The sequence below is a fragment of the Balaenoptera acutorostrata genome, chromosome 21, assembly GCF_949987535.1.
Source record: "Balaenoptera acutorostrata chromosome 21, mBalAcu1.1, whole genome shotgun sequence".
NCBI lineage: Eukaryota > Metazoa > Chordata > Mammalia > Artiodactyla > Balaenopteridae > Balaenoptera > Balaenoptera acutorostrata.
The window spans coordinates 33,857,231-33,873,078 of NC_080084.1; the positions used below are offsets into that span (position 1 = coordinate 33,857,231).

At 37.8% G+C, this 15,848-nt stretch overlaps 1 protein-coding gene across 2 annotated transcripts in view; it reads right to left on the reverse strand.

Moving 5' to 3' along the window:
* GPM6A (glycoprotein M6A) overlaps positions 1 to 15,848 on the reverse strand; it is a 260,729-nt gene that overhangs the window by 15,930 nt on the left and 228,951 nt on the right. For both annotated transcript variants that reach the window (XM_057537457.1, XM_007188978.3), the window contains exon 3: positions 7,075 to 7,231. In XM_057537457.1, coding sequence (XP_057393440.1) covers positions 7,075 to 7,231 — 157 coding nt within the window. The remainder of the gene's footprint in view (positions 1 to 7,074; positions 7,232 to 15,848) is intronic.

Below are 15,848 nucleotides of genomic sequence, written 5' to 3' on the forward strand. Positions count from 1 at the left end.
AGGAAGTCACCTTAGAACTCTTTATCGGCAGCCATCAAAATAGAAAAGTACCTTCGATGACTGAGTTGTTTCATATCCCACAGAGCATCCTTGTCTTGTAAAGAGAGATAATTCATGATTGTGGATAAAGGTTAAAATGAGGACATCTCTGCAACAAAGGAACTTTCCAATCATCAATGAATGATCTCACCAAGATGTAAAACAAAAGTGACTGGTGAATTACTAAAAACTCTCACAACCAGATAATTCTCCTATGACATTAGCCCAAATAAAACATAAAATGACAAGGCAAATCCTGACCATGAGTTTAGTGACATGGGCTCTGTGCCAGATGCTCAAATCCAAATCTGGCCCCACTGCCCACCATGTACGCATCTCTTGCTGGCAAATTCCTCATCTGTGAAATGAAGGTAACTAATACTGGTATCTACTTCACATAGTTTGGAGGATCAAATGCCCTAGTATTTCATAAAGTCCCATGCATAGCAACTGGCATATGTAAGCACCTAACAAACATTTCCTATTATTAATACTGGATTTATTATTAAAACTTAACTTTAAGCTATGAAAATGAGCCAGGAGTCATTACGTAGTGAATAGATGTAAAGGTAGTTCTATAGAGTATGTCTTATGGACACTAGTCTAATATGCTGTAGTCAAAATCTATAAACATCTGAGGTAACAGGACGGATTAAAATAAATACAGTTGGCCTTCCTTTTGGACGGCCTTGGATTTAACCACGACGAATGGAAAATATTCTTTAAAAATATCCCAGAAAGTTCCGAAAAGCAAAACTTGAATTTGCTACACACCAGCAACTATTTCACAGCATTTACATTGTATTTACAATCCATTACAGAGTTTACTTTGTATTAGGTATTATAAGTAATCTAGAGATGATTTAAAGTATACGGGAAGATATGTGTAGGTTATATACAAATACCACACCTTTTTATAAAAGGGACTTGAGCATCTGTGGATTTTGGTATCCATGGGGGTCCCGGGACCAATCCCCTTGGATACTGAAGGACTATAAATAGAATACGTTTCTTCATCTGTAAAATGGGGGTAACAAAAGTAACTGCTTATTTTTGTTGCTTTAAACATTGTATGTGGCATACTGTTGCTGTTATAAGGCACACTGTTATAAGTTGAATTGTGTTCCTCCAAAATTCATATGATGAATTCCTCAACCCCATACCTCAGAACGCAACCTTATCGGGAGATAGGGCTTTTACAGAGGTAAGCAAATTTAAAATGAGAGCCCTAATCCAATGTAACTGGTGTCCTTTAGAAAGGGAAATATGAGCACAGACATGTAGACAGGGAGAACACCAGGTGAAGATGAAGGCAATGATTGAGGTGATGCTTCTATCAGCTTGGCTCTCCAAAGATTACAAGCAACCCACCAGAGGCTAGAGGAACAGATCTTCCTCAGAGCCCTCAGAAGGAACCAACCTTGCTGACATCTTGATCTTGGACTTCAAGCCTCCAGAAACGTGAGACAATAAATTCTGTTGTTAGCCATTCAGTTTGTTGTACTTTGTTATGGCAGCTCTAGCAAATGAATACATATACTTTCAAAATTTTTACTGCTTTATATAACACTTAGAGCAGGTGGATTTATGGAAAATAAATGTATTAATTTCCACAGAGAGTAGCACATTTAAGAACTCTCTTACTTCAAAAGTGTTGGGCTTAAAAATCTAAAGTGTCAGAACAAGCATAGATAAATTCTGAGATCCATATTGCTATCATAATACTAATGGGAAATGTTTAGAAATAAGAAAAGAGTGATGGGTGTAACAACTATCCCATGATTTCAAAATGTGAGCCACTGAATGCCTCTCAAGTTACAACCGAATAAATATATATTTTTTTGGTTTAAAAAGTTAATGGGGAAGAAATTCAAAGAAAATAAATATTTCTATATGCCTTAAACTGAAGTTCACGTTTAATGTATTTAGTAACATGTTTGACTTGTACGCAACTTAGGGCCATTTGCCATTTAATTTAAATAAAATCTGTTACTTAGAATATTTTAGTAACTTTCACATGATCTTAATAAACTGGTTAATGGTTCTTACCCCCCAAAGGTTAATACTGTGCTGTTGTGTTTTATGTGCCTCACATTAAGGATTTCGAATGACAGCATTAAAAATTTGAAATGAACTTGAAGTGGTCTTCATACTGCATGAGAAGAAATGCATAATGCAGGTCAAGTTATGCTTTCAAGGGTATTCATTAGGAAAAGAGAATATTGATTAGCATCTTGTATTCAGTGATCTAAAGCTGCTTTAAAATTAACTGAATTTGTGCACTGTGCATAATTGCATTTTGTGAGTAGAATCAGTTACTAGTAACCATTTTACATTTTATACAGCATAGAAAAACAGGGATATAAAAATAAGTTTCTTTCAGTACTAACTCTGGAAGCTTATCGTATAATAATATGGTTGTTCCAAAACAATTTATTCCACCTGTAAATATTACTCAGAATTCCAAATAGAAATTCATTAATATATTCAGCTTCAAAAGGACATTTTTTTTAACATTTATTGGAGTATAATTGCTTTACAATGGTGTGTTAGTTTCTGCTGTGTAACAAAGTGAATCAGCTATATGTATACATACATCCCCATATCTCCTCCCTCTTGCGTCTCCCTCCTACCCTCCCTATCCCACCCCTCTAGGTGGTCACAAAGCACTGAGCTGATCTCCCTGTGCTATGTGGCTGCTTCCCACTAGCTAGCTATTTTACATTTGATAGTGTATATATGTCCATGCCACTCTCTCACTTCGTCCCAGCTTACCCTTCCCCCACCCCGTGTCCTCAAGTCCATTCTCTATGTCTGCATCTTTATTCCTGTCCTGCCCCTAGGTTCATCAGAACCTTTTTTTTTTTTTTTTAGATTCCATATATATGTGTTAGCATACGGTATTTGTTTTTCTCTTTCTGATTTACTTCACTTTGTATGACAGTCTCTAGGTCCATCCACCTCACTACAAATAACTCAATTTCTTTTCTTTTTATGGCTGAGTAATATTCCACTGTATATATGTGCCACATCTTCTTTATCCATTCATCTGTCGATGGACACTTAGGTTGCTTCCATGTCCTGGCTATTGTAAATAGAGCTGCAGTGAACATTGTGGTACATGTCTCTTTTTGAATTATGGTTTTCTCAGGGTATATGCCCAGTAGTGGGATTGCTGGGTCATATGGTAGTTCTATTTTTAGTTTTTTAAGGAACCTCCATACTTTTCTCCCTAGTGGCTGTATCAATTTACATTCCCGCCAATAGTGCAAGAGGGTTCCCTTTTCTCCACACCCTCTCCAGCATTTACTGTTTGTAGATTTTTTGATGATGGCCATTCTGACTGGTGTGAGGTGATACCTCATTGTAGTTTTGATTTGCATTTCTCTAATGATTAGTGATGTTGAGCATCCTTTCATGTATTCGTTGGCAATCTGTATATCTTCTTTGGTGAAATGTCTATTTAAGTCTTCTGCCCATTTTTGGATTGGGTTGTTTGTTTTTTTGATGCTGAGCTGCATGAGCTGCTTGTATATTTTGGATATTAATCCTTTGTCAGTTGCTTCATTTGCAAATATTTTCTCCCATTCTGAAGGTTGTCTTTTCGTCTTGTTTATGGTTTCCTTTGCTATGCAAAAGCTTTTAAGTTTCATTAGGTCCCATTTGTTTATTTTTGTTTTTATTTCCATTTCTCTAGTAGGTGGGTAAAAAAAGATCTTGCTGTGATTTATGTCGTAGAATGTTCTGCCTATGTTTTCCTCTAAGAGTTTTATAGTGTCTGGCCTTACATTTAGGTCTTTAATCCATTTTGAGTTTATTTTTGTGTATGGTGTTAGGGAGTGTTCTAATTTCATTCTTTCACATGTAGCTGTCCGGTTTTCCCAGCACCACTTACTGAAGAGGCTGTCTTTTCTCCATCGTATATTCTTGCTTCCTTTATCAAAGATAAGGTGACCATATGTGCGTGGGTTTATCTCTGAGCTTTCTACAAAGGGACATTTTTAAAGCTAAGGAACTCATAGAACAAAAAGTAGACTGTAAGATACAATTTACCTACAAATTGGAAAAAGAAAAAAGGCAGCAGAATGGAAATAGGGAAGCAAGGAAGACTAAGTAGCAGGAGAGAATGACCAATAAAACATTTTTTAAAATATTTTTATTGGAGTATAATTGCTTTACAATGGTGTGTTAGTTTCTGCTTTATAACAAAGTGAATCAGCTATACATACACATGTATCCCCATATCTCTTCCCTCTTGCGTCTCCCTCCCTCCCACCCTCCCTATCCCACCCCTCTAGGTGGTCACAAAGCACCGAGCTGATCTCCCTGTGCTATGCACTGCTTCCCACTAGCTATCTATTTTACATTTGGTAGTGTATATATGTCCATGCCACTCTCTCACTTTGTCTCAGCTTACCCTTCCCCCTCCCTGTGTCCTCAAGTCCATTCTCTACGTCTGCGTCTTTATTCCTGTCCTGCCTCTAGGTTCTTCAGAACCATTTTTTTTTTTTTAAGATTCCATATGTATGTGTTAGCATATGGTATTTGTTTTTCTCTTTCTGACTTACTTCACTCTGTATGACAGACTCTAGGTCCATCCACCTCACTACAAATAACTCAGTTTTGTTTCTTTTTATGGCTGAGTAATATTCCATTGTATATATGTGCCACATCTTCTTTATCCATTCTTCGGACACTTAGGTTACTTCCACGTCCTGGCTATTGTAAACAGTGCTGTAATGAACATTGTGGTACATGAATCTTTTTGAAGGGTATATGCCCAGTAGTGAGATTGCTGGGTCATATGGTAGTTCTATTTTTAGTTTCTTAAGGAACCTCCGTACTGTTCTCCATAGTGGCTGTATCAATCTACATTCCCACCAACAGTGCAAGAGGGTTCCCTTTTCTCCACACCCTCTCCAGCATTTACTGTTTGTAGATTTTTTGATGATGGCCATTCTGACTGGTGTGAGGTGATACCTCATTGTAGTTTTGATTTGCATTTCTCTAATGATTAGTGATGTTGAGCATTCTTTCATGTGTTTGTTGGCAATCTCCGATAAAACATTATTATTATTTCTTCCTCTGGTTCCATGGAGCCCTAAGTCCTGCATGAGAGGGTGGCAGGGCTGTGCGTCGTGCAGGGCATTTTCGGGCAGTGGATCCAGTCCCCTTTTTGCAGGGGCTGGTCCCCTTCATGGAGGCCATGTTGGGACAGCCCGCACCTGACTCAAAGGCCTCGCCCGCGCGCTGCATTGCTGCTTTTGCAAGACCCACAAGAGGGCAGCTCTGCTTCTCCCTCAATTCTGCTCATTCCCGGGTGCGGAGGGGTGCTAAAGGCGTGGGTGGGGTGTCTTGGGGGGCTGACTCCCTGCTGCCTCGCCTCTGGAGGGGCCCACGCAGCTGCTGCCATCCTTCTGGGCTGTTGGGTGGGACTGGTGACACAATTGTTACTATTATAGAAAAAAATGTGGCTCATTTTTGCTTTAAAAATTCTTATTTGAGATAGCTTGGAAGTGTCAATGGCAAGCGGATAATTAGTAACGGCACATAGATAGGTGTTCTCTTCCATGACTTTTTGCTTCTGCATACAATCTTATGCAGAAATTTCACGATCTCAATGAAACAACCTAATCAACTGCACTCTTCCTGGTGAAAGGTCACTCCCCAATGGTAAAAGAGACCCCTTTTCTCTATGATTTCACTAGTGTTTTAGAATTATGGACTCTTCGAGCTAGAATGAGCTTTAGAGATGATCTAATGTCTTTATGATGTAAGAGAGTAAACTGTGATTCGGAGAAGTTAAGTGACTTGCTAAGACATATGAGTGGTGTTATAATGATACTGTCCTAATTATAAGAAAAAGCCCATCATGAACTGAATTCACCATAGTCTATTGGCAGAGTATAAATGAATCTAAAATCAAACATGCCTTCTTAATAGAGAAATCCCTTAGGTATCACTGAAAATTAGCCCACTGAATATTCATATTTTACTTATTAAATTAATTCAAGATATTTAACTAAACTTCTTTTGGGTCTGTAATTTGATATTACTGATCCTAAACACTTAGATAATACAATAAACATTGTTCCCCAAAAGAGTCTTACAAGAAATTATTGCAGAGACAACTACGAATACACACAACACAGGCTAACTATTTTATGAGATTATTACCATTATTGACACTGAGCGAATATTAGAAGTTGTTACAAGCTGGTAGAAAAAATGGTTGGTGGTTAACAGGTATTTTTGAACTTTTCTGTAAGACTGAAATAAATTGCACCATTCCTTATTAGAGACATCTTACTTAATAGGAAATATATGCTGTAATTAAGTAGACATTCTCATGTAACATTGGGAAATAATAAAAATACATTAGTCAAGGATGGAAGCTCCAAAGTTCATTTTATGAAAATTATTCTGCATAAAAATGTGAATGTATTTTTAACACATTACTCTTAATTTTCATCAGTCTTGTGCTTTAATAGATATACATGCATTTTCTGTGTTGCATTAGCTCTAGACTGTAAGTTTGAATTACTGTTAAAAATCGTATCAATAACGATTTAAAATCTAAATTAGTATAATAGAGTAATTCTTACCTTATGTCAATATTAAACAGAAATTACATAATATAGTTCCCACCCAAATTTACAGTAAAATACATGAAACGTGTATTTAAGGAAGAGAGACATTCACTGTTATAAGTTGCAGACGGATTTTTCTGTTATTTTAAATATTGTATGGGAAGCCCAGAGCCATTTGGGAAACATAGATCATAAATCAATCAACAGTTTGCTGCCTCTAGAAGCAAGATGAGTTGTGTTGCACATGATTTGAGAATCTGAACCTGAATTTTCACATGGAATAATCGTTACTTTGAAAATACTATTAAGATTTAAAATAGCCACCAGAGCAGGGAATGTTACTGTGTTTAAAAAAACCCCTCCAGTTCTTGGCAGATGAACACAAACACCTGTGTGCTCCTGCGATAAACCCACATTGACTCCTGAGCAAAGACAGGTAACGTACCCATGCACTCACGCATCTGCCACACGTGGTGATTTTGAAATCCCCGTAGAGATCCTTGATGGCCCCAGTGGTGAAGAAACCTTCCACCATCAGCAGAATGCCGTACACAAAGAATGCAGCTGCAACGCCATAGATCACATACTTGAAGATGTCAATCCTGGGAAGAAAAGATGAAGTGCTTTAGTTCAATAACTCTTCATGGCTGATCTGCAGCAACTGATGCCCACGTGCTCAGGGTTCCTTTGGAAGGAAAGCTATGGAATTTTTATGTTCATAATGGAGGTTGGATTTTAAAACATTTTTGCTTTATATGCCTAATGTGTGTACACTTTGTTCTGCCACTTCTAGTATTTGTTGACAAGGGTTTTTCATGCTTGTAAGTTTCTTCCTCTTCCCCTGCACCATCCCCCATCCCCTTAATCAGAAATGCTCAAAAGTTACATGAATGAAACTGTAAAACACCCCCGAAAGACACATTGATTTTTTTTGTAGTGACATGCTTTTATCTCTTTCTTATTTTCGTTTGTATATCTTCTACAGGTATTTTCTTTGTGGTTTTTACCATGGGGCTTACATGAAACAGAGCTAACCATCTATTTTAAACTGATAAATTCAATCATATACACGTACTTTAAACTTTTGCTTCTCTCCCACACACACTTTGTTATTGATGTCACAAATCACATGTTATATTATGAATCCATTAACATATTTTATAGATTTTTTTATACTTTTGTCTTTTAACTTCTATGCGAGAACTTAAAGTGATTTATGCGCCACTATTACAGTATTACAGTATTCTGTATTTGTATATATATTTACCTTTACCAGTGAGCGTTATACTTTCACAGACTTTTGTGTTGCTATTTAAAATCCTTTCATTTCAACTTGAAGGACTCCCTTTGGCATTTCTTGTACAGCAAGTCTAGTGGTGATAAATTCCCTCTGCTTATTTTTATCTGGGAAATTCTTCATTTCACCTTCATATTTGAAGGATAGTTTTGGCAGATAGAGTATTTATTCTTGGTTGGCAATTTCTTTCCTTCAGCAATTTGCATATATCATCCTACTCCCTTCGCCCCGCAAGGTTTCTGCCAAAAAATCCGTTGAGAGTTTTATGGAGTTTCTCTTGTAGGGGACAAGTTCTCTTGCTGCTTTCAAAATTCTTTCACATTTGACAATTTGATTATCATATGCCTTGGTGTGGATTTATTTCAATTTATATGAGTTAGAGTCTACAGAGGTTCTTAAATCTAGATGTTCATTTCCTTACCCAGATTTGGGAAGTTTTCTATTGTTATTACTTTAAATAAGTTTTTTGCCCTTTCTCTCTTCTTCTGTGAGACTCCCATAATGTATATATTGGTCCACCTGACGGTGTCCCAAAGTCTGTTTGGCTTGCTTCACTCTTTTCCATTCTTTTTTCTTTTTGTTCCTCTGACTGGATAATTTCAAATGACCTGTCTTTGAACTTGCTGATTTTTTTTCTTCTGCTTTATCAACCTGATTTTGAACCTGTTTAGTGAATTTTTCAGTTCATTTATTCAAACTACCAATTTTTAAAAATATTTTCTATCTTTTTGTTGATATTCTCATTTTGTTCATGCATTGTTTTCTTGAGTTCATAGAGCATCGTTATGACAATTTTTAAAATTCTTTGTCGGGTAATTCATACAGCTCTATTTCCTTACAATTGGGTTCTGGAGATTAATTTTGTTCCTTTGTTCTGGTCGTGTTTCTCTGTTTCTTCATGTGTCTTATAACTTAGTGTTGGGGTCCATGCATTTGAAAAAGCAGCTACCTCTGCCAGTCTTTAAGGAACTGGCTTTGTACAGAAGAAGACCCTCACTAATCAACCTGCCTAGACATCGTGCGGGCCTCTAAAAACTTTTGGGGGGAATGTGACTTCTAAAGGCCTGTGAGTGCAATTTTCTCAACTAGAGAGGCTTACTGGTATCTTTTTCAGGATCTCATAATCTTGCTTCTTTTGTGCCTGCAACACTACAAGTTCTGGTTCTACAGTAGCAAGCTGACCTGATCTCTCTTGCTGTCAGTGGCCAACCGGCATCCAAAGTATGCCAGGTCCCCATCAGTGCCCTGAGTCAGACACCTGCTCTGTCAGCGCTCTGAGTGAGGCAAAACAGAAACCAGTTCCTTGGGCAGCCCTCAGAAAAGCCAGAACGTTGGATGAATGCTCCACTCTTCTCTTTCCTCCCAAAGGAGAAGTCACGATCCAGGGCATTCTCACCTGGCCCTGGCTTGGGGTTAGGGACTGATGCAGATAAAGTGAAATTGGCCGTCTTACCCAATTCAACGTGATTGTTTTTGGCTTTGTGTTTGTCTGGGGTACTACAGCTTCTTAATAAAAGGAATAAAAGTATTTCGGTCTGTATATCACTGATAAATTGGTGTTTCTCTGTGGGAACAAGCATTGGGACTTCCTATCACCACCTTGCTGACATTACTTCTTCCAAATTCATGTTTAATTCAATTAAAGTTCATGTGTACATCACCTGGTTATGTACACTAGAAGTATAACTGCAAATTATTGATGACTATTACATAGCAATCACAAACCCTTTGCTTTTATCTTTCTGAAATTTAGCTCAAACACTGTGTAAGAATACCTGGTAGTAAGTACTGGAGTAAAGAGGTGTAGCTATTGATTAATTTCCTATGGTCTCTCTATGAGATTACCACAAACCTGGTGGCTTGACACACATTTATTTCCTCACAGTTCTGGAGGTCAGAAGTTTGAAATCACTTTCACCGGGCTGAAATCGAAGGGTAGGCAGAGACTCACTTCTTCCAGAGACTCTAGGGCAGAGCGTCCTTATACTTTTCAGCTTCTAGAGCTGCAGCTGCATCCCTTGCCTAGTGAAGCCAGTAAATAGCGCCTTGTTTCTGCAGTCACAATGCCTTCTTCTCTGGACAAATATTTCTCTACTGCCTTCTTATAAGGATTACTTGTGTTTGGATTTAGGGCTCAGCTGGATAATCCAGGAGGATCACCGCACTTCAAGATCCTTAATCACAACTTCAAAATCTCTTGCATATAAAGTAAATCTCAGATTCCAGGCACTAGGTTCTGGATATCTTTGGGGGTCATTATTTCAGCCTGCCACAAGCTATACTTTCTTGAAGCTGAATGTTAATTTCTTGACATTCAAAAACTCTTACATAAAGTTTTTCTTCCAACAATCTGAGGATGGACATTTTCTAATGTTACATTCCAAAATGGATTTCAAAATTAAATCATCAAAATATTTAAATTATAATATACTTGTCATTATCTTATTGGCTTGAATCCCTGTTTTATCACAAAAAGTACTCTTGTCAACATGCAATATATGAATTTAACAAAGAATTTCAAATATGATACTGGGAAAATTAAACTCTTATTCTCTATAAAGATGAGTTTCCTGTCAATGATATGTCAACAAAATGCAGTAATAAAAACCCCCTGGTAATGAAGTCACTGATTATGTGTCCACTGTAGGATCAAACAGCAGAGAATCATAAGAAGTCTCACCTTCACTGTACTACTTTTGCTTTGCAAAGTAAGAATCCGTATTATCTTACTTCTAAAGGAAAAAATGAAAGCACTTACCCTCCTTTCTAAATGCAAACTTTCAAATTTGACAATGTTTCTGTAAACCACTGTTTTACTGATTTTAAAAGCAATCTATATTCATTGTAGAAAAAAATGAAAGTAAAACCGGAAAAACAGACTACTCACTGTTTATTCTCCCAATTTTTTATACGAATTACAATTAACTACATGATACTATGACACAGTTTTATCAAGATATTTTTTAAAGATTACGGCACAGTCTATTACTGGAAGGTTTGACGTGTTTTACCACTTCTCTGCTTTTGTTCAGTGGTAGGAAGAATAATGCCGCTCCCAAGATGTCTGCGTGTAATCTCCAGAACCTATGAGTATGCTATCTTGTTGAATGGGACTTGGCAAATGTGATTAAATTAATGATTTTGATATTCAGAGATTATCCTGTTATATAATCACAGGGTCCTAATAATTAGTGAAAGAGAGGTGTAGGAGAGTCAGGGTCAGATTCAGAGAGAAGTCTGAAGATGCTCCACTGCTGGCTTTGAAGAAGGAAGGGGGCCACGAGCCAAGGAATGCAGGTGGCTCCTGGAGGCTGCAACAAGCAAAAATACGGATTCTCCCCTAGAGCCTCCAGATGGAGTGCAGTCCTGCCAACACCTTGATCTGACCCCATTTCAATAAGCCCGGTAAGACCCATTTCAGACCTCTGACCTCCAGAACTGTAAAAAATTAATAAATGTGTTTTTCTAATGTACTAAGTTTGTTGTAATTTGTTACAGCAGAAATAGGAAGCTATGCATCACTATTACAAACATCATTTAAGATAAATCTTGGGGCAGTGTAGGTTGTTTCCCTGGCATAAATTCCTAGAAATTTTTAAGGCATGTATTGTGAAAATGGTGTCCAGAAAGTTTGTGCCAAAATAAAGATGCACTGATAATGAGTAAAAGGACTTATTCTGTTTCCCAATACTGAGTATTACCATTCAATTTTTCTAATAAATTAATAGTTAAAAAGCAATAGTATTATCATTTTAATTAATTTTCTTGGTTTAGTAGTGTGGATGAACATATGTTTACAAGCTATTAATCATCTGTATTCTTTAAGAAATATGTTTTTATATTTTGCCAATTTTTTTACTAGAATATGTATCTTTTTGTTGAATTTATTCTGTTTATTAAAATTAGGAAATCTTGTTATATAAGTGGTAAATATATTGCTCAGTTTTTGCACACCTTTTAATTTTTTATAATACTTTAATGAGTAAAATTTAATTTATGGGGGCTTCCCTGGTGGCGCAGTGGTTGAGAATCTGCCTGCTAATGCAGGGGACACAGGTTCAAGCCCTGGTCTGGGAAGATCCCACATGCCACGGAGCAGCTGGGCCCGTGAGCCACAACTACTGAGCCTGCGCATCTGGAGCCTGTGCTCTGCAACAAGAGAGGCCGCGACAGTGAGAGGCCCGCGCACCGTGATGAAGAGTGGCCCCCGCTTGCCACAACTAGAGAAAACCCTCGCACAGAAACGAAGACCCAACACAGCCAAAAAGAAATTAATTAATTTTTTAAAAAATTTAATTTATGTCAAATCTATATATTTTTTCCCTTGTGATTTCTTATATTGCTTATATACTTCTTGCCCCATAATAAGTAAAATCTTAAATCTGTATTTTCTTCTAGCTTTCACAAATTAATTTACTCTTAAATTTTAACTTTAAATCCATCTGAAAAAATTTTGGTAAAAACTAGAGTAGGAACATACTTTTATAGGTACTTATAAGTACATATAAGTACTTTACGAGTACTTATATGTATGTCTGTGCCAGTGCCATGTAGTATTAATTACTGTAGCTCCTCAACTCTCTCTACTTCATTAACCTGATGCATCCTAGAAATCAGCTCAAGTACTAACTACCACTACCTGATTCATATCTGTTGAGTCTAATGTGGATGGCACTTTGCTAACATATCTTTCCTATGTCAGTACGAGAGGAAACATAATTTGTCTTGTTTTACTTTGTATCCCTAAAGATTAGCACAGTGATTGGCACATAGTATAACCCTGTATTTTTTGCTGAGTAAATGAATTCATTAAAAAACAAACCAGACAAAAGACTGACCTGAAAAAAATCTGAATATTTGAAAACAAGAACATTGTAGAAATGTTCTGTATTCTGAGACAAAAACTCTCTCCCTATAAACTGAAATCCCTTCACCCAAATCTCTCTCTTTGAACCACAAAGAACAAAGCAAATTTCCTTTTCCTTGATAGCCCTTCAAATATTCTTAGAATGAAATCATCACGTTCTTATTTGTAAATATTTTTTCTAGAGTTGCCGTACTCCTAGGTTTTAGAAAAGAGAACAGAAATTAGATCTTTGAATTCTAATCCAGTCTGACACTACAAGTGCTCACCTACTCTAGTCAAAGAGTAAGTTAGTAAGAGTGTTATGGTTAAGTAGGGTGTGTCCAGGAACAAACAGACTTTAGAAAGCATGACACTGGGCATTAAAATTGTGATACAGCTTCAGGGAAGACACCATCATCAAGATCATCACCATTATCATCCCATCACATTCATCAACAGTCCTACCGTGCTTATGATGTACCAGCCCTGCTATCATTGTTTTAAAATGGCAACTCATTTTATCTTATAGCAATTTTAAGAAGTAGGCAGCGTTAGTAAGTCCCTTTTACTGATGAGGGACTAAGGCAGACAGGTTCCTTAACTCGCCCACGGTAAGATGGGTAGAAAGGGCTGGAGACCACAGGAAACAAACCAGGGCGTGTGGCCTCAGAACCAGTGCTCTTACGCACCACACTACGTTGTCTATCTAAATCCTTCATGGTTATGTACTTGGGTTTGTTGCTGTTGTTTCTTATTAGTGGGCTTTAAAAAAACATTCATTTGAGGACTACTAGCCTGGCTGAAATATTGCCTAAGGAGATGCTTACTGTTTATTGTATCAGTAGTTAGAAATTCAGTATGTTTTTTTAATCTACGTTCTAGCTAGAACTGAGATTACTTTTGACTCTCCAAGACTAATCAATAATCTCATGTCAATTTGTCTCATCTTCAAACGTTTCATAAGTAAGAAGACTTCAGCAATCTGGTTTGATTGTCAACACCCAGGTCAGAACAGATAGTTTGCACACTGCTGTGATCTCTTTCAACCTGTGGAACTGGTGTTGCCTTGCCATGAATTCCTGCTTTCTTTTCCCTTCTCATTCCCATCCCCCCCAATTTTGATAACGGTTTTCCATTTCATTAACTTCCAAGGTATAAACATGAACTACAAGTAGCCTTAGAGATTTACACGCACATGAAGATAGTTGAGAGCAAAAGCAATGTGTCTATGATATTTTAACTGAGCTTACTGCCTGCTTTTGTTTCAGACAAACAGGGAGTAGTTTTTATGCGTGCATTAACTATCAAAGAATTCACTGTCTAGTAAACTCAGTTCTTGATGCACTGACCTTGGATCACAGTCATAAAACTTTGAAAATAAAATAAATTTACGCTGAAAATCAATCCTCCCCAGATCCTGGATTCTCACTATATTTTGTCGAAACCGAAATCCAATCCCTGTCTAATAAATTATAGGTTTTTTCAGTGTGTGAATAAGGCTGTCCCTTGGTCTGTCCTCAGGAGAGTTATTCAAGAAGCCAAGTCACTCAGAAAAATTCATGGTTTGGATTGTTTGACATCTAATTTTCTGAACAGTTTCCGTATTTCACTGTTCCATATGAATCTGCTTTGCAGAAGTAAAATACCTATCCTACATCTTGGTCACTGATCAAGCGAAATCTAGGGACACGATAACATCACCCTGGCAAGGGGCTCTCAGAGGAGAAAGTGAACCACAAATCAGAAAGCAGATCTCCTCATCACATTGCACGAAGCAGCAGAGCATTGAGCCGTGTGCAGAGTTAGGGGGGCCATGGCTATACCAAGCTAACAGAGGTGTAGTTGAGTGTAGGAATATCCCCTAATGGGGGCAGCAGGTTAAGTTACACACTCGCTGTCACAACAATTTGGAGCCAACAATGACCACAGACTTCAGGGACTACATTAACAGATTAGGGGATAAAAAGCTCTGGGAAACCAAGGAGATGAGGAGGGACAGAGTGATACTTAAAAACATACCAGCAGGTCACAAAATATTTGCGAAATTCACTCTTTTCTCTCTCTTTGGAGATCCCTATATCTCAAGTGGAATATGACAAAATGCTTTAGTGGGTGACATCAGCTGAAGATGCTACACTTCAGTTCACCTGCCATGGGGCAGGGCTCTTGGTGTTAGAATTCTATGTCTAAAATATAGATCACATGAGAACAGAGATTATTTGCAAACTTATTTATGAGAAGTTAAGTTTTACATGCTGGAAAGATGATTCATGAAATGGAGTAGGCATATTCCAGTGTGTTTGCCCTTCCTATGTCCCCCTGTAGACTTGGATATTGACCACGTGGAGACAGGTGTGTGTATATATTTAAGAGGAGAGGTGCAGTGGAGAGACAGAGAGAGAAGCTGAGACAAAGAAGGGAGTCCTGAGGACCTCGGGTGGAAGACGGGGGCTTAGGCAATTCGTTTTATCTCTTCGTTCACACACCCAGAGAACAGGTTTCTTTTCCTTTATAAGTATATGAGGTAGGAGCGCTTAATTTGGTTGAATCAAGCCTGAGAACTATGAGACAAGACACAGACCCTGTAAATTACTAAAGTTGGCCAACAAGTCTTTTCTTCAGAATCATTCTCTTACACATTCTTCTCCAAACTTACCTTAGCTTATTTTCAAGGAAGCTGTATTGCCTGCAATCTCGCCTCTCACTCACTTCTGCGTCCCAAGTCCTGATTTTACTTCCCGTTTGCCCCTCACCTATGGAGTCCGCTAACAGCCCTGTAAGGCAGCCCCCATAGAGTAAACACTACCTTCCTCTCAACTGCTACGTGACTGGTACCGCTTGGTACTAATCAGACCCGGTAGTTATCTGTACACACCTTCCCTCTGTGTTTTCACGAACCGTTTGCCGACAGGGAGTCTTAATTCATTTGGTAGCTCCACGGGGTCTAGGATAAGGAATTTTAGTTATTTGAAATATGAAAAGAGAGATAATTTGAGCACCTGCTTTCATTCCAGTGAAAATGGTATTCTTCCCATGCCAAAGATGCATTACTGATTCCACATTTAACTCCCAATAT